General features: G+C 38.4%; 2 protein-coding genes and 1 pseudogene across 2 annotated transcripts in view; 2 read left to right on the plus strand and 1 right to left on the minus strand.

Moving 5' to 3' along the window:
* Positions 1-319: 319 nt before the first annotated feature.
* Positions 320-893, minus strand: LOC128615617 (gastrula zinc finger protein XlCGF49.1-like; annotated as a pseudogene).
* Positions 894-3,932: 3,039 nt separating this feature from the next.
* LOC128615613 (gastrula zinc finger protein XlCGF67.1-like) lies at positions 3,933-7,593 on the plus strand. The gene is made up of 3 exons (XM_053637842.1): positions 3,933-4,218; positions 4,309-4,403; positions 6,898-7,593. Exons 2-3 carry the CDS (start codon positions 4,335-4,337, stop codon positions 7,498-7,500), a joined length of 672 nt encoding a protein of 223 aa, XP_053493817.1. The 5' UTR covers positions 3,933-4,218; positions 4,309-4,334; the 3' UTR covers positions 7,501-7,593.
* A 115-nt stretch (positions 7,594-7,708) lies between these two features.
* LOC128616294 (zinc finger protein 420-like) overlaps positions 7,709-21,686 on the plus strand; it is a 45,435-nt gene continuing 31,457 nt past the window's right edge. Inside the window, exons 1-6 of the mRNA XM_053638869.1 lie at positions 7,709-10,143; positions 11,018-11,144; positions 11,967-12,150; positions 12,246-12,388; positions 12,479-12,573; positions 15,770-19,445. The gene's annotated coding sequence lies outside the window, so the exon portion shown is untranslated. The remainder of the gene's footprint in view (positions 10,144-11,017; positions 11,145-11,966; positions 12,151-12,245; positions 12,389-12,478; positions 12,574-15,769; positions 19,446-21,686) is intronic.

Raw genomic sequence — 21,686 nt, forward strand, 5'->3', positions numbered from 1 at the left:
TTCAGGAAATTAAATGCATATGCATTCAGTTAAACAAAACATTTGCCTTTTTAACCACTGTGGGTGGCATTTTGGTTTTGGCCTTATGAAACTAAATACGTTTCAGTGGAAGTCAGGGTGTTTCCCATCTTGGTGTATTCAATGCTTGGAAAACATAAAATCATGAATTCTGCTAGACCCAGTGAGTAAGCAATAACGGTCCCATTCAACAGAATACTACAGTCCATGACAAATGATGTAATATAGTTTTATGCCAGAAAGTCTCTTTACCTGCCTTTAAAAAATGAAAATGAACAGCATATATGTAAATTTGACAAATTCACGTATCAAGAGATGATGGCTTTATGTTAGAGCACTTGTGTCTCCTTAATGACCTTGAATGAGTATAGCTTTGTCCACAGTGTCCACAGTTGTACGGCTTCTATCCTGTATGACTCTGCTGATGGCTGTAGAGGGCACTCTGGTCACGAAAACTTTTCCCACACTGTGAGCAGTGATACGGCTTCTCTCGTGTGTGAATGCGCTCGTGTTGTTTGAGATGACTCTGACGAGTAAAACTCTTTCCACACTGTGAGCAGTGATACGGCTTCTCTCCTATGTGAATGCACTCATGTCGTTGGAGATTACTCTGACAAATAAAACTCTTCCCACACTGTGAGCAGTGATACGGCTTCTCTCCTGTGTGAACGCGCTCGTGTATTTGGAGGTGACTCTGACGAGTAAAACTCTTCCCACACTGCGAGCACACATATGGCTTCTCTCCTGTGTGGATTCGCTCATGATCTTTTAGATGACAACTTTTAGTAAAACTCTCCCCACAATCTGAGCAGTGGTGCATCTGGAAAACAAAATTATTATGGTTAAATAATTTCAGATTTTGTCCCCATGTGTTTCTCGAATTGTAATTGGAAACATCTCCTACAATACTGTAATATGGCTTCACAACCAAATCACTCACCTTTAACGGCTGTAAAAAAACTTTGTAATTTTAGATTTGTAATGTAATACCATTGATTGCAGTCCAATTTTACTAATGCCAAAACCACTGTGACTGATCATTTTTGAGAGCCAAGATGAATGAGAGTTGACCAAACTTACACATCATTTCTCACCACTAATCTGAGTTTTGATTAGTTAAAAACGCTTGATTATACAGAGGCTTTTTTTTTTCTCAAAAATTTCCAATGCAACCTGGATAATTGGTGGAATTGTTTAGCATGGTCTTTTGCAGGGATGTTTGTTGGTAAATGAGATTTTTTAGCTGTACTCATGTTCCGCACACATGAATCGAAGAGGGGTTTAGCTGAATGCACGTTGTGATGATGTCACATGATGGATCTTGGGAAAATCTGCTGTAATTTTAAACAATTGCAAGCTCCCCTGAATATTGCAGTTTGCTTGATTCTGCATTAAGTTGCATTAATTGGAGGAACTGTGTAATGATGTAATCATTCCTACATGATATTGTAATTTAGGGTTAGGGCTGTAAGTGTTTGTGTGTGTGTGTGGAGTGGGGGTGGGTGGGAGTGGGTTACAGAGAATTCGCTTTTTAAATCTTCTGGCTCACACATTATTCTTTTGTTCTTGTCTGTGGAAGTAAAATGGACGGGAATAAATGGCAACCATTAAGCAGCACTCTTTTCTGGCTCATTTTTATGAAGAGAAAAGACCTGAAAATATGGATATTACCTAAAAGTGGCAGAACTGTGGCTCTGGAGTTCTCAGAGAACAGACTACAAACTTCTGTTCATCACAGTGAAATGTTGTCATATCACCTCACACTGTCATGGATTATTATTCAGAAACCTACTTCTATAACACTAGAATTGTATTACAATATTAAAACATCCGTGGATCATCAGTTGGTTTAATTATTTCATTAATAGGACATCTATTTTTTGAAGAAAATAATTCAATCCAGTACGGGTCATTTTGACCCCCTTTATGCGTTCGTGAAGGTTTTTTTTTGGTTCATGCATTGTAGGGTTAAATATCAAAAATCTAAAAGGTGTGCATCATATCTGACACCTAGTCAAAAACTTTACAGTTGGTTGTGTGACTGTACATCATTCCCTTCAAATGCTATTGAGCTTTAAATTATGGTATATTTTGTGTATGGGACCATTCTGTAGTGAAATACATGACAATTTTTTTTGTTACAAAACTCTTCCAGTGCACTTGAACATTCGCTCCCTAAAAAATCCCACAAACCAGGGAGCATCGATGCTCACTATGTTCCCTTACAGGAAATGATGTCATGTTTTCTGAAGCCTCTCAGCTCGAAAAAAAAAAAAAACAGGAGACGAACTCTCAGCCAACTTCCGGCTACAAATGTATTTTACACACTTTTAAAATATTTATTTATATATTATTGTAATTCAGGAAAAAACACAATAAGGGAGTACATGTTAATAAAGATCTTTAGAAAACAGAGCACATGAACAGTATAACAAAAAATAAGTGATAAAATATATACTTTGAAGTATGGGATATGATCATTCATATCAATATCATTCATTCACCGATAGTTCAAAGGATCCTACATCAGGAAAAACAACTGCAGCAGTACATATTAAGAGGTTCAAAGTCAGCATTCAAAAAAGGACAACTAAATATGTATCAGTTTTTGCAACAGAGTTAATAATGATTTTATTGGCTATGCAATGGGTGGAGGTGAAGTTCAGTCAGTAGGGGCTGTTATTTGTTCAGAATCTCAATCAACTGTAAATAGCTTATTAAATGGGCATTCTGAATAAAGACAAGATTTAGTATATGAGATACTTACGCATCTACTTAGAATTCAGAAACTGGGGATGGTCCTGAGATTTCGTTGGGTACCAGAACATGTGAGAGTACAAGGAAATGAAATAGTGGACAGACTGGCTAAACAGGTAATGGATCATATGGATATTTGAAGTGGTATATGAAGTTCATATACCACTCAGTAAAGAAGAGGTAAAAGGAAGAATTAGAGAATTTATGAATTTAAAGTGGCTAGAAATGTGGGACAAGGAAAAAAACGGGTAGACATTGTCGTGGAAATTAGACAACACTCGCAGACTCGTCCTCTGAAGGTAAAAAGGTTTACAGTATAGAATAAAGCAGGATAGAATAATGAGAGCACTCTGAAGCACTTGTGCTGAACCACTACTATATATATATATATATATATATATATATATATATATATATATATATATATATATATATATATAATATGAAAAGCAGAGCATGACACACTTCTGTGTACCGATAAGAAGCAGTTTAAACAGGCTTTGTTTTAGGATCTTGGAAGATGTTTAGATGAACCTTGAGCAGAAGAACATGTTTGTGTCTCTGTAAGCAGATAAACATTCTGTACTGATCTCAGTGACATGACATGGACTTCTTAGACGTTATCCTCTGATGAGAATGAAACAGAACAAGAACAAAACTATTACAAAGTAAAAATTAGTAATTTCCCTCACAACATCTATACAATATCCAAAAACAGACATCTTCAGTTGTCTTGACTCAGTCTTGCCTCTGGATCATTGTGGTCACTGGGAAGTGAGAGTGAGGCCGATGCTATGCAAGGGTTCCTCACTTTAATCCAATTCACGTGCAAGTCGAGTCCCAGTTTGTGTTCTCCATAATGGAGGCAGAAATGTAAACTTCGGTCTTCGTCAAAATCGACGGACGAACTCCTGTGTGTGAGTGTGGTCCAAAAACAAGGAGTGATGCAATTATCACTCGGCTTCGAATAGGACATTCTGGATTAAATAATCCATATTTCAAAATATGGAAACATCAAACAGGATTATGCTTGATGTGGTGAAACAGAGACTGTTTAACATGTATTATTACGTTGTGTAATGTTTACAAGGGAAAGAGAGGAGAAATATAGATTCAATCAATATCACCTTATCAAACCTATTGAATTGTTCCTCAGGACAGTCAAAAATACAAAGAGAAATACTTAATTATCTCAGGAAAACAGGACTGGACATTTTATTGGACATTTAAAAGAACGAATATATTTCCCTTCTTATTAATGCTTAACACTCCAGTCCAGTTGGTGGCGGTAATACAGCATGACTTGGCTTGTTAACCACCATTAAACAACACAAGAAGAAGAAGAAGAACAACACACGCTTGGACCGAGATCTTCATGTGAAAGGGAGCTTCTTTTTCCACACCCGCTTCGGATCTCTGATACTCTGCGTAACATCACTAAAGGTGAGTTCATCTGAAACTTACCACCTGAGCTGCTCGGTTAACAAGTTAGTGGAGATTCTGGAGTCATGAATCTCTGTATTTTTCTTCCAGTGTCCTGATTCTTTACACCTCTTATAATGAAATCAGAGTCCAGACGCCGCTCTTTAGGAAAATCTCCACAGACTCCTGCTGCTACTAGCTCAAAGGTAAAGTTTAGTCATGTGTCTGATTTCTCTTTTAGTTTTTAAACTCTGAGAACTTATTTATAATTAAGTAACCATCACAACACTATATACAACGAGCAGAAGACTTCAGGTCAGGACTCACACTTTATGTGGTCTTCAGATTATTAATAAAGGAACTGATTTCATTCATTCACTGATAAATAAAGTTCATTAGATGAATGGATAGACTAAAGGACATTAGATGGACACTTGCTCCACTTATTAGATTGTGTTGTGGACTCCAGGTTTTATTCAGAAGTTGTTTTTTTGGGGGGTGGAACAGAAGATTTATGCACATGTTCAAAACTATTGTTTATAGTTTTGTAGCAATTCACAAAAATATACATTATTGTTCAAAAGTTTGGTGTCAGTGTTTTGTTTCAGAAACAACTATACAATGATATAAAATGATTCTAGTGGTATAGATGTAGGTTTCTGAATAATAATCCACAATAGTATTAGAATTTCCTGGAGGGATGATATCATTATAAAGTTCCTCCAATTCATGCAAATTAACACAATGTCAAGTAAACTCTAATATTCGGAGGAGCTTGCAGATGTTTAAAATTACAGCAGATTTGGCCAAGATCCATCATGTGACGTCATCACAACGTGCATTCAGCCAAACCCCTCTTTGATTCATGTGTGCCGAACATGAATACAGCTAAAAGGTCTCATTTACCAACAAACATCCCTGCGAAAGACTGTGCTAAACAATTTCACCAATTATCCAGTTATCTGCAAAAGAAGCACAAAAAGCTCTGCTTTTTGAAAAAAGCCTCAGCAAAATCAAGCATTTTTGGCTGCAACAGTTACAAAAAACTCCACAAAAGCCTGTACAGACTTGTATCACACAAGCCTAGCGACCACCATACAAATCCCCAAAGATGCAGCTCTACTGGAATTTTAAGAAGCATACCTGTGGAATGAGCTATAACTTCACACCTGAATGATGCTCCGTCTGTGACGTGTCCATTTAACTACAGCCAACTACACTATATGGCCAAAGGTGTGGGGGATGCCTGACCAGCACACCACACCCATGTATGCCTTTTGAACATCCACTGATGGAACGGTATCCAGTCCATGGTGCCTTGAGTCCAGTGTTCCTGATATACAGGGGCATCTCAAAAAATAAGAATATTGTGAAAGTTTTTTTTTTTCCTCACTATATTGTTTCCTTCCCTATATAGTTTTTCCCCGTAATTTAATAAAAAAAAAATGGACCTTTCATATATTCTAAATTCATTACACATAAAGTGAACTATTTCAACCCTTTTTTGTTTTAATCTCAATGATTACGACTTACAGCTCATGGCAATCAAAAATCCAGTATCTCAGACCTGGGCTTCCAGAACACTTCAACAGTGCCACAGGCTGATTGTCTCCATGCCACGCCACATAGATGCAGTAATTCCTGCAAAAGGATTAAAGCCACGATCAAGTATCAGTGCATAAATTAACATACTTTTCACAATGTTGACATTTCTGTATTATTACATTCTTTCTTCTAATATTTTGAGATACTGGATTTTTGAGATCCATGAGCTGTAAGCCGTAATCATCATGATTAAGACTTTTGTAATGTAAAACATTTCACTTTATGTGTAATGAATCTAGAATATATGAAAGTTTTAAATTAAATTATATTTATATTAAAATTTTTTGGAATGCACCTGTACTTTTTGGATTTATTTCAACCCTGACCAGGATAACACAGTTATACTGTAAGATCAATGAATGGGTTTTTGTTGTGTGTGTATATGTGTTCCTTTTAAGAAGTAAGAAAATGTTTGTATGACCTGCAAGTATTAGAATTTTATCACTATCACAATCGTGGATATACAGTGAATGGAGCATTGAGAGAGTACATTTCCAGGAGTCTGGTTTTGATGACCTCTTCACTTTGGTAAATGTCATGTTTAATAAAGCTTCAAGTTTGTACTTTCCTTATTAATCAACAAAAAATCTCCATACTGCAAATCATAAACAGGTTTTCAGATTATATATTTTTAACAGAGAATGTGTGTTGCTTACAATAACACTGTAATCCATTGTATTTGGAAACACAAAGTTCCATGTTGATTTTCCGGAGTCGCCAAGAGCAAGGTCATCTTTGTATCCCTAGTCTCTGAATTTTATAAACATGTGTATAGATCTACATGAACTATTTCTGTGTGATTAGTGATGAGTAATGATGTGTGAATTTGGTCAAATGTCTTGTTCATCTTGGCTCTCAAAATCGATCAGTCACATTGGTTTTGTGAGTAAAATTGACCAGTAAAATTGGGCTGCAATCAAAGGAATTACATTACAAATATAAAATTACAAAGCTGTTACAGTCGTTAAAGGTGGGTGATTGGGTGGTGAAGTCATTACAGTATTGTAGGAGACGTTTCCAAAAACAATTCCAAGACCACATGGACAAAATCTAAAATTATTTAATCATCTTGAATAATTTTATTGTGTTTTCCAGATGTACCACTGCTCAGTTTGTGGGAAGAGTTTTACTAAAAGTCATCATCTCAAAGATCACAAGCGGATCCACACAGGAGAGAAGCCATATCACTGCTCACAGTGTGGAAAAAATTTTAGTTGTGGAAGTTCTCTCAAACAACACAATCGCATTCACACAGGAGAGAAGCCGTATCACTGCTCACAGTGTGGGAAGAGTTTTACTTGTCGGAGTACTCTCAAAAACCATGAACGCATTCACACAGGAGAGAAGCCGTATCACTGCTCACAATGTGGGAAGAGTTTTACTTGTCGGAGTACTCTCCAACAGCACAAGGGCATTCACACAGGGGAGAAGCCGTATCACTGCTCACAGTGTGGGAAGAGTTTTACTTACCAGCGTCGTCTCAAACAACACAATCGCGTTCACACAGGAGAGAAGCCGTATTATTGCTCACAGTGTGGGAAGAAGTATTCTCGTCAGCATTATCTTCAACAGCATGAGCGCATTCATACAGGACTGATGCCGTACATCTGCGGACAGTGTGGACGGAGCTATATTCATTTAAGTTCATTAAGGGCACACAAGTGCTCTAACATAAAGCCATCAGATCTTGATATGTGAATTTGTCAATTTAAGATACATGTTTTTCACTTTCATTTTTTAAAGGGAGGTAAAGTGACATTCTGGCGTAAAACTATGATATAATAATATCTATCATGGACTGTAGTATTCTGTTGCATGGGACTTTTTCTCTGGGTTTGATCAGAATTCATGATTTATATCGTTTTCCCCCAAACGCTACGACACCAAACATGGAATACACATTTAACCAGTGGGAATGCCCACTTTAATCAACCAATCCAGACCTCTGAGTGAGGCACATGACTCTGACATCTCTCTCTAACATAAGCATAACACACAGGCATTATATTATACATATAGCAACACTTTTCATTTTAATTGATTTTTAAATGTGAGCTAGAATTTGTTTTCTAAAATGTCATGTTGTGCATACTATCGAACTGGACACCTTTTCAAGCCAACAGAAGATGGTTGTGTTTACAGGCAGTTTGAAGAGAATTCTGGTCCAAGTTGCTCTGTTTTTGCAGCGTCCGTTTAACTACAGCGAACTACAATGTATGGCCAAATGTATGGGGATGCCTGACCACTACACCCATATACAGTATCTCACAAAAGTGAGTACACCCCTCACATTTTTGTAAATATTTGATTATATCTTTTCATGTGACAACACTAAAGAAATGACACTTTGCTACAATGTAAAGTAGTGAGTGTACAGCTTGTATAACAGTGTAAATTTGCTGTCCCCTCAAAATAACTCAACACGGTCATTAATGTCTAAACCGCTGGCAACAAAAGTGAGTATACCCCTAAATGAAAATGTCCAAATTGGACCCAAAGTGTCAATATTTTGTGTGGCCACCATTATTTTCCAGCACTGCCTTAACCCTCTTTGGCATGGAGTTCACCAGAGCTTCACAGGTTGCCACTGGAGTCCTCTTCCACTCCTCCATGATGACATCACGGAGATGGTGGATGTTCGAGACCTTGAATGCCGTATTGAAAATTTTATGCATGTAAATGTAAACCTTGCTCATGTCATAAGAGTTCTGAGATAAAGTTTTTAATCTATATCTGAGTTTGATCATTCTTATCTTGTCACCAGCCTTACAAAGACGTCTGAACCTAGAGAGACCTGGGCTCTGAGGAAAAAGGACTCGCACGGGAATTAACACTCAAACACTCTCCCACAGAATTAGCCTAGTCACCTGAGAGAACACATCATGCTGAGTGGAGACTGGAAGATCCTCACTACATTGTTTCCTTCTTCCTCTCCTCACACCCTTCTCTTTCTCTGTATTGAGATCACCTTAAACACACCCAAAGTCTATATGCATTACATAACATGTTTTAATGTGAATAAGATGTTGACTATACAGTTTTGCTGTATTATACAAAAGGTCTCAGTGCGTCTGGAAAATATGTTCTCAACAGCAGCTCAAATAAAAATATTGCATGCCGTTAAAGGCATACCCTCCCAGGGTCCCTCACTTGAATTAGCTCCTGTATGTAAATAAGGTACATCCTTCCACAGACATCAAATTATAATAACAAACAACACCATTTGGTGGACCGACACAGCATCTGGGTGTTTAGGGGAGGGCTGACCAAAGATTCTGGGAATCTGTAGACAGATCTCACACATGATCACTGTGTGTAGTTTTCTCTACCAGGTATATAAGTTCTGACTTTCTTATGTTTTGAATTTGATTGTAATGTAATGTTGAATGTAATTATTTCTTATTATTATTATTAATAGCAGTACTGGATTTGGATGTGTTCATACCTGGTTAAATAAATTCTTAGACTTGATTATATTCTGACTTATGCTGAAATATTGTCTCTAGTAGATTACATTAAGTCCTTGTTACCGCAAATCTGCGACCAAGTTAGTACAGGCTAAAATCCAGGTTCAATTGGAGCATTGGGGCACGCCAACTGAGATTTTAGAGCCCACGCTAACAACTTGGCATTAAGTTAAGTGTACTTAGAGTGTACAGACTCGATAGGAAAAACCCATTTAGGACAACATCAAGTTGATGGATCAAGTCTAAATAGGGTGAAGTCTAAACCTCTGATTATTGTAATATTTCTCTAGTTAACGTGTACATAGGAAACTATGGCATGATTATATACAGCTAATTTTACTCAGATGTTATTGGTCTATCTCTGTAGATTTTAGTGGTCTTGACCTCTGACAATGCAGCTCAGACAGGATTGGAGTAATGTGAGCTGAGCACTTGGTATGTGTAAGAAGTCTAGAGGCTGAATTTTGAATATATTGCAACCTAGCAATGGAATTAGCAGGTAAACCAATAAGGAGAGCATTGCAATAGTCAAGACTAGGGATGCACCGAATGTTCGACAGCCGAAAATAGCAAAAAAGGTATTTTCAGTGTTCTGCCGAATAAGTGAAAAGGCCGAATAAATTTGACGTGTTTGATGACGCGCCAAATAGCCTAGCAACCAGAGTGAGATGCGCGAATTTCACGACCTCCACTTCCAGCAGCGAGCTCGGAGCGATGAGGGGGCGAGCGCATGCACGAACTACGTGCACGAGCGCATGCTCTTCGGATGTTGACAACCATGACATTGTTTACTGTGGACACGTGCGTTTAATTGTTTCTGTTCGGGAGTATTCTGTCACGTCGCGAGACGTAAGGGAGTAGAGTACGGAAGCAGGTAAAGACGTATTTATTTAAGGGAACATAACATTAACAACGTATCTAACTATACTATACCTACTATAATACTCGGCGAGGTGTACAGGGACGGAGCGGTATATATCCCCAATATAAAGAGCCCTATAGAACCCAATAGAACCATTTTCTGCACTCTTGTCAATGCACTTTTTAATGCACTTTTTTTGTTGTAGGCTACAGAGTGTTCCATTCTTTCAGCAGTCAGTTATAAGCCTAACATCGGCTATTCAAGGGGCTCAAAGATGACCACATCAAAATATTTTTATTTTACTCATTTATTTATTTAAAATTATATTGTGCCTTGTTGGTAGCCTATGTCTGCTGGAATGAAGAAAAATGTTCAGTGTTAAATAAATATTTTGAAATTGTAGTTTTTGTAATTGATTTTTTTTTCTTTGAAAAGCAAGACGAAATAGTAAAAAGCACATTTTGACTATTTAATTTATGCAATGGTGAAAAAAACAGTAAAATAAATGGGAAAAAACGCGGAAAAACGTGTTCGGTCTTCGGCCTTTGGCCAAGTTTTTCATTATATTCGGCTTCGGCCAAGAATTTTCATTTCGGTGCATCCCTAGTCAAGACGTGAGGATATACATGCATGTGACACCATCACAAACAGTGAACTGTCCTTTCATCTAAGTCTTCTCTTATAGACTTTCTATTTGCATTTTTGGGGGTTAATAAACTAATTTAATAATATTGTACTTAGTATACAACAGTATTCATCCACTCCTGTAACACAGAAGGATAATTTACTGTATCACATTTTTACAGTTTACATCTAAAACAAAGGTAAACCTTACAACCCGCTATCTTGGGACGGGAAGTTTTTTGTGCTGTCATTTTGTGTGCAGGTCCGAACTCCCTCCCAGACTTTCCAGCCTGCCCTAGCCTGCCTTGCTCCTGCCTCCAGGATGACCTCACTGATTGGCAGCCATACTTAAAGAGGAAGACGGCGGGAGAATGTGTGGGATGTTGGAGGTGTTTATGTGTGATTTGTTGTTTGGAGAGTGCTTGGTTTGTGTTGCTTGCCCTTGTGGCTAATGCTGTATTTTGACTGCTGTTCTGGTTTTGACTTTTGCCTGGTTTTCGACTTTGAGTTTGGTTATCCCACATATTGTTATTGAGTATTCTCTTCACTTGTGTGTGTGTGTGTGTGTGTGTGTGTGTGTGTGTGTGTGTGTATATGTATGTGTATATATATATATATATATATATAAACTACACACACACACATGTTCACTTGGTTCACTATCAGTAGGGGTGTGACTGCCATTTATTTTGGGAGAGGTTCCTTTTGTCTCTGTTTCTTTGCTTAGGTAGTTAGGGAAGAATCCTTGTTTTTCTTTCTTTTCCTTTTAGGTAAGCTAGCTACCTAAACAATAGAATTCTTTTGTTTATTATTTTGGCCTTGGCCCATCCTGAAGATACGCCTGGTTGGTTAATTTGTACAGTTATATGTATATATTGTCTGTTACAGTATACCACAACCTTTTTCGCACAACCCTGTTTGCGTTGTTTTTCCATTATTTAAAGATCAATCAACTTGAATTCCAAGCTGGTTACTCTGTGCTGCCCAACCTAGACTGGGCTGTAACATAAACAATAAAAGCATATAATTAAAATCAAGAGCAAGAGAAACGGGACAGAGCGCTCAAAGGAAGGCAACTATACAGTATTCAAAAGCAATTTAATACAGAAAGGATAGTCTATAATGCACGACGAGAGGAGCAGAGACAGTGGAACATGTGCCCCTTCAGTGTCCGTCCATCCATCCATCTTCTACCGCTTACTCCTTTTCAGGGTCATGGGGAACCTGGAGCCTATCCCAGGGCGCATCGGCACAAGGCGAGGTACTCCCTGGACAGGGTGCCAGTGCCCCTTCAATGTACAGCATATAAAAAGAAAGATCTGAACTTAAAGAAAAGCTCCTCACTATGGGTGTAATTCGTCTAAAAAAAAAAAAAAAGGTCCAGGACAAGGGAAGGTATATACTACTATTATTAAATTATTTAACATTAACAGGATTGTATAACAGGATTTAAGTTTGAAATATACAATTTTTTTCATACCTCATTTCAGTGTAATTCACCAAAGCTGGTTTACCAACCGCCAATAAACCTCTGAAGAAGAACACACGCTTGTTTGCGGAAGTTGATGTGAAAGAGCACTTCCTTCTCCACACGCGCTTCGGAGCTCTGATACTCTGCATAACATCACTAAAGGTGAGTTCATCTGAAACTTGCCACCTGAGCTGCTCGGTTAACAAGTTAGTGGAGATTCTGGAGTCATGAATCTCTGTATTTTTCTTCCAGTGTCCTGATTCTTTACACCTCTTATAATGAAATCAGAGTCCAGATGCCGCTCTTTAGGAAAATCTCCACAGACTCCTGCTGCTACTGGCTCAAAGGTAAAGTTTACTCGTGTCTGATTTCTCTTTTAGTTTTTAAACTCTGAGAACTTATTTATAATTAAGTAACCTTTACAACACTATATACAACAAGCAGAAGACTTCAGGTCAGGACTCACACTTTATGTGGTCTTAAGATTATTAATAAAGGAACTGATTTCATTGCATGTTTCTGTTGTAAATTCTGAAACAATTAGCAGATTAGCAAACCAAAAGACAAGCCTGCTAACTGTTAGCTAGATAAATACAGTTCATTAGATGGAAATGTGTAACACTTGTTAGATAGTGTTGTGGAATCTTCTTCAGCAAAAAGCTCTCTAAGAGTCTCGGGGTCTTGATGTGAAAAGTTAGACTTTATTATTCACACAACAAAGCCGCGCTGGTCTGCAGATCAACTCCCTTACTTATCCTCGATACATGCTTTTATACAATTCTAAAACACTCATCTCATCAGGTGGGGGTTTTCCTCTTTTGTTATTTATTCAGACCTTGCCTGTGCACTACCATTAACTCTAAGGCTTGGTCCTCCATCCTTACATTGTTTTTAATGGTGGCATGGTACAGCCAGCTCTCTTTTTAAATAAAGATTACATTCTAAAAAGATTACATAAGTTCCCAGCATGAACAGGTACCAGTATACTGATTAACATTTGGTTATACTCTTTAAGCATAAGTTTTAGTGGATTAACTCATTTCTTTGATTATAACTTGTTGATACTCTTTCACACCTTATACTTTGGTTATACATGAGTGAATTATACTTTGATAAAAAATATTCCATAATAGATGTGGGTGAAAATAGGGTCTTATTAGGGTTTTCTTCAGAAGAGTTTGTTTTTGGGGTGGAAAAGAATATTTATGAACATGTTTATAGTTTTGTAGAAATTAACAAAAATACACAATATTGTTCCAATGTTTGGCATCAGTGTTTCAGATATATCTATAAAATGATTGCAGTATGATTCTAGTGTTAAAGACTTGGGTTTCCTAACAATTTTTTTTATATAAAAAGCGGTGGGTGAAGCACAGACACACAGCAGGCCGTTGTAATGTTGCAAAAAACTGAGGTTTTCTTTATTTATGGCATGCTGGGGGTGTGCGTGAGTGCGAGTGTGTACGTGCGTGTTCTCGTGTGCTTGCGAGTGGGCGTGGCAGCGTATGGTGCGGGATCAGTGGGCTGCGGTATTGCCGTAGATGTGCCGGTGCTTTCCGGAAAAACGGGGGCTCTTCTGGGCGGTCAGGCAACGCCGCGTGTGTAGCTAGGGAGCGGAGGCTTCGCTCGAGTCTTTGAGTCTTCTGAAAGAAAGAGACAAACACACACACACACACACACTTTCCATTAGTCAACACATGTAAGGTCACCAATGCTACGAGCTGGCAGGAAGCCGTGCGCACATGTCACATGAGCAGATTCTCCCCTGTCCAGTGGAAGAGCGGCCCTTTATACTCTCCCCTCATCTGTTAAATGGTGGAATTCTCCCGTGTGGCGCACCAGTCATCGGTCGGGGGTGTGTTGGCGGCTCCGCCCCACCGCCATATGCTTCCTGGCTGTCCACAACATTGAAGTGGGGCCGTCTCTTCAGCGCCAGCGTGGCAGTCGGGGAAGGAGTGATTTTAATTTCTTGTGCAACGGCTGTCAGTCCGTCGCGACAATATACAGTATCTCACAAAAGTGAGTACACCCCTCACATTTTCGTAAATATTTGATTATATCTTTTCATGTGACAACACTGAAGAAATGACACTTTGCTACAATGTAAAGTAGTGAGTGTATAGCTTGTGTAACAGTGTAAATTTGCTGGCCCCTCAAAATAACTCAACACACAGCCATTAATGTCTAAACCGCTGACAACAAACGTGAGTACACCTCTAAGTGAAAATGTCCAAATTGGGCCCAATTAGTCATTTTCCCTTCCCGGTGTCATGTGACTTGTTAGTGTTACAAGGTCTCAGGTGTGAATGGGGAGCAGGTGTGTTAAATTTGGTGTCATCGCTCTCACACTCCCTCATACTGGTCACTGGAAGTTCAACAAGGCACCTTATGGCAAAAAACTCTCTGAGGAGCTGAAAAAAAAGAGTTGTTGCTCTACATAAAGATGGCCTAGGCTATAAGAAGATTGCCAAGACCCTGACAATGAGCTGCAGCACGGTGGCCAAGTCTGCCTCCATGTTCCGCTGAAGACGTCGTTTCTCTTCTTTGCTGCGCACCGTATGCCGCTCTCCCTTCCTGCTCCACAGAGGACATCGTTCCCCCCCCTCATGCTCCGTGGAGAGCATTGTTCCTCCCTTTGGCCTCGCAGAGAACCTTGCTCCCCTGTCCTGCGAAGGAAGTTGTCCCACTGTCCTGCCACGGAGACGTCGCTCTGCGCTCCAGCCCCGCTGAGGACGTCGCTCAGTCTCCTAGTTCTGCTGGGGACATTTTGCCCAAGGGGCCAGGACCACCAGATGGAGGGAGTGCATTTGTGAGCGCTCCGGGAGAAGCGCCCTTGGGGCGGGGTTCTGTCATATATCAAGGAGGTAACTCTGGACTTCAGTTCCCATCAGCCACTGCACTGTACTACAATGTCACATGACCACCTGCACCTGAATCACGTTTCTGTTAACATATATATATATATATATATATATATATAAAATAAATAAATAAATAAAATATAGCCATTGTTTTCACTGCTTCTCTGTCTTATGTTTGTCTTAGACGACCGTGTTCCATGTTACCGTGTCTTGATCTTGTTAGTTTGTTTAGTCTGTACCACAGTGTTTTGCATCAGTCTAAGTATCCTTTGTGTTTTGGTTGAATTGTATAATAAAATTTTGAAAATCTGCAATTTCTTCCATAACCGTCTTTGAAATGTGACATCCATGTTGATTTTCCAGTCTAAACACATAAGATATACATGAACTATTTCTGTGTGATTAGTGATGACAAATAATGTGTGAATTTGGTCAAATGTCTTGTTCATCTTGGCTCTCAAAAATGATTAGTCACAGTGGTTTTGACACTAGTGAAAATTGGCCTGCAATCAATCACATTACAAATATAAAATTACAAAGCTGTTATAACCATTAAAGGTGGGTGATTGGGTGGTCGAGCCGTATTACAGTATTGTAAGATGTTTCCAAAAATAATTCTATAAACACATGGGGACAAAATCTAAAATTATTTAAGCATCTTGAATAATTTTGTGTTTTCCAGATGTACCACTGCTCAGATTGTGGGAAGAGTTTTAGTAAAAGTCATCATCTCAAAGATCACAAGCGGATCCACACAGGAGAGAAGCCATATTACTGCTCCCACTGTGGAAATAGTTTTACTTGTCTGAGTACTCTCCAAAAGCACATGCGCATCCACACAGGAGAGAAGCCGCATCACTGTGGACAGTGTGGGAAGAGTTTTGCTTACCAGAGTTCTTTCAGTCAACGCCAGCGCCTTCACACAGGAGAGAGGCCGTATCACTATGAACAGTGTGAGAAGAGTTTTACACGTCAAAGTCATCTCCAGCAGCACGAGCTCATTCACATGGGTGTAAGGCCGCATTGTGTGGACAGTTTGAGATGAATTTTATTCGAGAGAGTCATCTCAAACAACACCTGTACATTCACACGGGAGAGAAGCCGTATCACTGTGGACAGTGTGGGAAGAGTTTTACTCAAGACAGTAATCTTCGGACACACCAGCGCATACACACAGGCGCGAGGCCGTACCAATGCTCACAGTGTGGAACATGTTTTCGTAAATAGAGTGCCCTCTACAGCCACCAGCAGAGTCATACAGGACAGAAGCCGTACCTCTGCAGACAATGTGGATGGAGCTATACTTATTCAAGTTCATTAAGGAAACACAAGTGCTCTAACATAAAGCCATCAGATCTTGATATGTGAATTTGTCAAATGCTCCGTCTTTGCAGTGTCCATTTAACTACAGCAAACTACACTGTATGGCCAAAAGTATGGGGATGCCTGACCACCACACCCTTTTGTCTTTTGAACATCCTCTGATGGAACTGCATCCAATCCATGGTCCCTTGAACCCAATGTTTCTGATATAGTTTTCAGATTTACTGCAACCCTGACCAGGATAACAGTTACACTGTAAGATCAATGAATGGATTTTTGTTGTATATATGTTTCTTTAAGAAGTAAGCTGATGTTTGTATGACCTGCAAGTCTTAGAATTTTATGCAGGATCAGTATCACAATCATGGACGAAGTGAATGGAGCATTGAGAGAGTACATTACCAGGGGTCTGGGTTTGATGACATCTTCACTTTGGTAAATCTCATGTTTAATATTGCATCAGATTTATGCTTTTCTTATTAATCAACAAAAATTCTCCATAATGCAAATCATAGTTGTGTAATTTATTTTAAAAAATCTGAAATATTACATGTATAAATCTTCTGATATTTTGCTTTGACACTCACAGGTAAGCTCATCATATTAATCATCCTTCATCAACTTGAATAAAGTTTACCTATGGAATATTTTGAGTTTATTAGTCAAATTACATTACTATCAGTTTATCCATTACTAGATCTGTAATGATGCTATTATACTGAATGCTGAGCAAAAGTCCACCAAAAGGATTCTAGGAGAACAGACTAACCATTTCTGATATCTCAGAATACATCTGACACACTTCCTCACAGCATTGTCACATTCTTAGGTTTAATTCAGACCAAAGGTTTTTAATGTTTTTTACTGGATTGATCTTCACATAATCTGTTTACTGTGCACTTTCAGTGTCTTTAGATCACCAAGAGGAATATCCATGTCTACACCAGTCTATTCTACAGAGTGGAAAGGCCTTGCTTATGTAGAGAGGACAGAAAAAAGATGTGAGAGGAAATGGATAAGAAGGAAGGTTAAGCTTGGGAATGTTATCTCTGACCTTGAAAAAACACAAGGCAAGAAATGAAATATATAACACAGTCAGAGACAGCCTTAGATATAAACCTGTCATAAATAATTATAATGTGTGTGCATGTATTTATTTATTTATTTATTTATTTATTTATTATATCTGGGTATAAGCCATCAAACCTTATTTTGACAGGCAAGTGTTTGGTAAAGGTCATAAAGATGTGAAGATCACATGAAGATCTGCGTCCAAGCGTGGTGGTGTTCTCTCTCTTCTTCTTTTCTTCTGCTTCGTCGTCTTCTTCCCAGGTTTATTGGCGGTTGGTAAACCAGTTTTGATGAATTACCGCCACCTACTGGACATGATTGTGGCGCACTGAAAGGAGGTTAAAAATTTTATGTCAAGTTTAAATCACCCTTATACAAATATTAGATAACTTAATGTAGTATGTACCTTTCCTTGTCCTGGATCATCTTCTTTTTAGAAGACTAATGTAGTTACTTACTATTAGTTAATAACGATTTTATTGGCTATGCAATGAGTGGAGGAAGTTCAGCCAGTGGGGGCTGTTATTTGTTCAGAATCTCAATCAGGTGTAAATAGCTTATTAAATGGGCATTCTGAATCAAGACAAGAATTAGTATATGAGATACTTGCGCATCTACTTAGAATTCAGAAACTGGGGATGGTCCTGAGATTTCGTTGGGTACCAGAACATGTGGAAGTACAAGGAAATGAAATAGTGGACAGACTGGCTAAACAGGTAATGGATCATATGGATATGTGAAGTGGTATATGAAGTTCATATACCACTCAGTAAAGAAGAGGTAAAAGGAAGAATTAGAGAATTTAGGAATATAAAGTGGCTAGAAATGTGGGACAAGGAAAAAAACGGGTAGACATGGTTGTGGAAATTAGACAACACTCGCAGACTCGTCCTCTGAAGGTAAAAAGGTTTATTACAGAATGATGATTAGTACAGAATAGAATAATGAGAGCGCTCTGAAGCACTTGAGCTGAACCACTACTATATATATGAAAAGCAGAGCATGACACACTTCTGTGTACCGATAAGCAATTTAAACAGGCTTTGTTTTAGGATCTTGGAAGATATTTAGACGAACCTTGAACAGAAGAACATGTTTGTGTGTCTGTAAGCAGATAAACATTCTGTACAGATCTCAGTGACATGACATGGCCTTCTTAGACGTTATCCTCTGATGAGAATGAAACAGAACAAGAACAAAACTATAACAAAGTAAAAATTAGTAACTTCCCTCACAACATCTATACAATATCCAAAAACAGACATCTTCAGTCGTCTTGACTCTGGATCATGGCGGTCACCAGGAAGTGAGAGTGAGGCCGATGCTACGCAAGGCATCCTCACTTTAATCCAATTCACGTGCAAGTCGAGTCCCAGTTTGTGTTTTCCATAATGGAGGCAGAAATGTAAACTTCGGTCTTCGTCAAAATCGACGGACGAACTCCTGTGTGTGTGGTCCAAAAACAAGGAGTGATGCAATTATCACTCGGCTTCGAATAGGACATTTTGGATTAAATAATCCATATTTCAAAATATGGAAACATCAAACAGGATTATGCTTGATGTGGTGAAACAGAGACTGTTTAACATGTATTATTACATTGTGTAATGTTTACAAGGGAAAGAGAGAAGTTATTAAATACATTGAGAAATATAGAGTCAATCAATATCACCTTATCAAACCTAGTGAATTGTTCCCCAGGACAGTCAAAAATACAAAGAGAAATAATTATCTCAGGAAAACAGCACTGGACATTTTATTGGACAAAATGTATTTCCCTTCTTATTAATGCTTAACACTCCAGTCCAGTTGGTGGCGGTAATACAGCATGACTTGGCTTGTCAACCACCATTAAACAACACAAGAAGAACAACACATGCTTGGACTCGGATCTTCACATGAAAGGGAGCTTCCTTCTCTGCACGCGCTTCAGATCTCTGATACTCTGCGTAACATCACTAAAGGTGAGTTCATCTGAAACTTACCACCTGAGCTGCTCGGTTAACAGGTTAGTGGAGATTCTGGAGTCATGAATCTCCTGTATTTTTCTTCCAGTGTCCTGATTCTTTCACCTCTTATAATGAAATCAGAGTCCAGACGCCGCTCTTTAGGAGATAGACTTTATTATTCACACAACAAAGCCGAGCTGGTCTGCAGATCAACTCCCTTACTTCTCCTTGATACATGCGTCACGTTACCGTTTCTGAGAATGTGGAATAATAAAGAGATCATTTCATTTCAGCCGTGTGCTTTTTAATAACAGCAACGTAAGCCCACATGCAACAATGCACATCCCTCTTCGTGTTACCTCTCAAGCGTCCCCTGCTCCCCAGGTCTACAACTGGTATAAAGTCGGCTTGACGTCGGATGTTCGATATTCACAGATATGTGGAAATTAAGGGACCGTCTATGTAATATAATATATATATATATATATATATATATATATATATATATATATATATATATATATATAAATAAATAAATAAAATGATAGATAGATAGATACAGACAGACAGAGAGACAGACAGAGAGAGAAAAAATCTATAATATAATCATTCTCTATAAAAGGGTCACTCTACGGATATGTGCATTTTTCTGTCCCTGGACTTCACAGACTTATTATACTTGCAAAAACACTTCATTGTTACAATGTATTTATATTTTAAAGTAAAACAATGTTATTTGAACAGTTACACCTTCTTGAGCCATCAATCTTGTTATATTTGTTTTTTAATCAATTATATAGAATTCCAAGCACCATAAAAGTGCTTGTCCCCACTGTCATGTATAGAGGTTGAGTGCTGTATTTTGAAGTCTGAAACATGTTTTTTACCATTTAAACAACAATAATGTATGCATAACTATCAAATACGTGATATAAATGACTTAAAAAAAACTAAATGTCAAATAAATATAATAAAATATATAATAAAAGCAGTTGTCCCCTAGAGTCATGTCATTGGTGTTACCGTAAAAGTCTCTAAAATAATAGTCTCTTATATCGAACTAAGAAATCATATTGATGTCATAATTTGACTTCCTGTGACCTCTTCCCTGAGGATCTATGAAGAAAGGCACATGGTAAGTCCACTGTCTCTTTTTAGTTATTAGAAATGTTGTCATTTATATCATGATTTCATACGAAGCTTTTAGTTGAGGTCACTGGTATGACCTACTTTATTCTTAGGGAAATGTTAAAAAAAAAATTGAATTCAAATGTATCAAATTACATATTTTAGTGTGTATGCCATGATTTACAACATGTGGCTTGAGGCCCTGTGGCAGCCATTTTTTAAAATGCATTTTTCATGAAAATTGTCACTGGTGTTACCGTCACTGGTGTTTCCTTACTTATAGGTAACACCAGTGATGACGAGTAACACCAGTGACTCCCATGTATAAATAAATTTTATTCAAAGCTGTTCCTTGAGTTCGTTTGCATAGAATATCACTCAGTTTTCAGGATTATAATGTCTTTCTCATTGTTAATGCTCCTTTGCACAGTTATGGCTAAATTGAGTGCAGCTGAGAAGCAGCAGCAGTACAGGCAGCGTAGGGATCTGGCAAACAAGGACCCCATGCCCTTCTGCACGATCTCCCCCAGCAGAAGGCATGACCCACCAGCTATATGGGCTCATTTGGACCCTAATCTTCAGTTCCTGGCGAAAGACCACACTAATGTCCAAAACCTTCACTTTTTTTTAGTGATGAACCTGCCACCCAATACAAGTACTGTGCAAACTTTTATATGATAGTCACTGAACAACACCAAAGAGTTTCTCAACAGTGATGTGGAACTTCTTTGAGGTAAGTAACGGAAAGGGTGCACCAGATGGAGTGGGGGCTGCACTGAAAAGAAGGGCAGACACATTATTTAGGCAAGGTAGAGATATCCCAAATGTACAGACCTTTTTCCAACTGCTGAAAGATACAGGCAAGGTTAAACTCTTATATGTAAGTGAGGAGGAAGTTGAGAAGAAGGGTGAAGGTTTGAAAGAAGTGTCCCTGTTCACCATCAAGGGCACAATGAGGATGCATGAGGTCCTCAGTGATTTGCATGGCATTCTAAAATACAGGTACATCAGCTATTTCTGCCAGGCTGCTGAGGGAATGTTTGACTGTTTATGCTATGGTCTAGAAGAGGTAACTCTTGTAGCTATGGATGCAATTGATGAAATGGATGAAGAGTTTAGACCCAGTGT

This window comes from Ictalurus furcatus, chromosome 12 (assembly GCF_023375685.1).
Source record: "Ictalurus furcatus strain D&B chromosome 12, Billie_1.0, whole genome shotgun sequence".
NCBI classification, from domain to species: domain Eukaryota; kingdom Metazoa; phylum Chordata; class Actinopteri; order Siluriformes; family Ictaluridae; genus Ictalurus; species Ictalurus furcatus.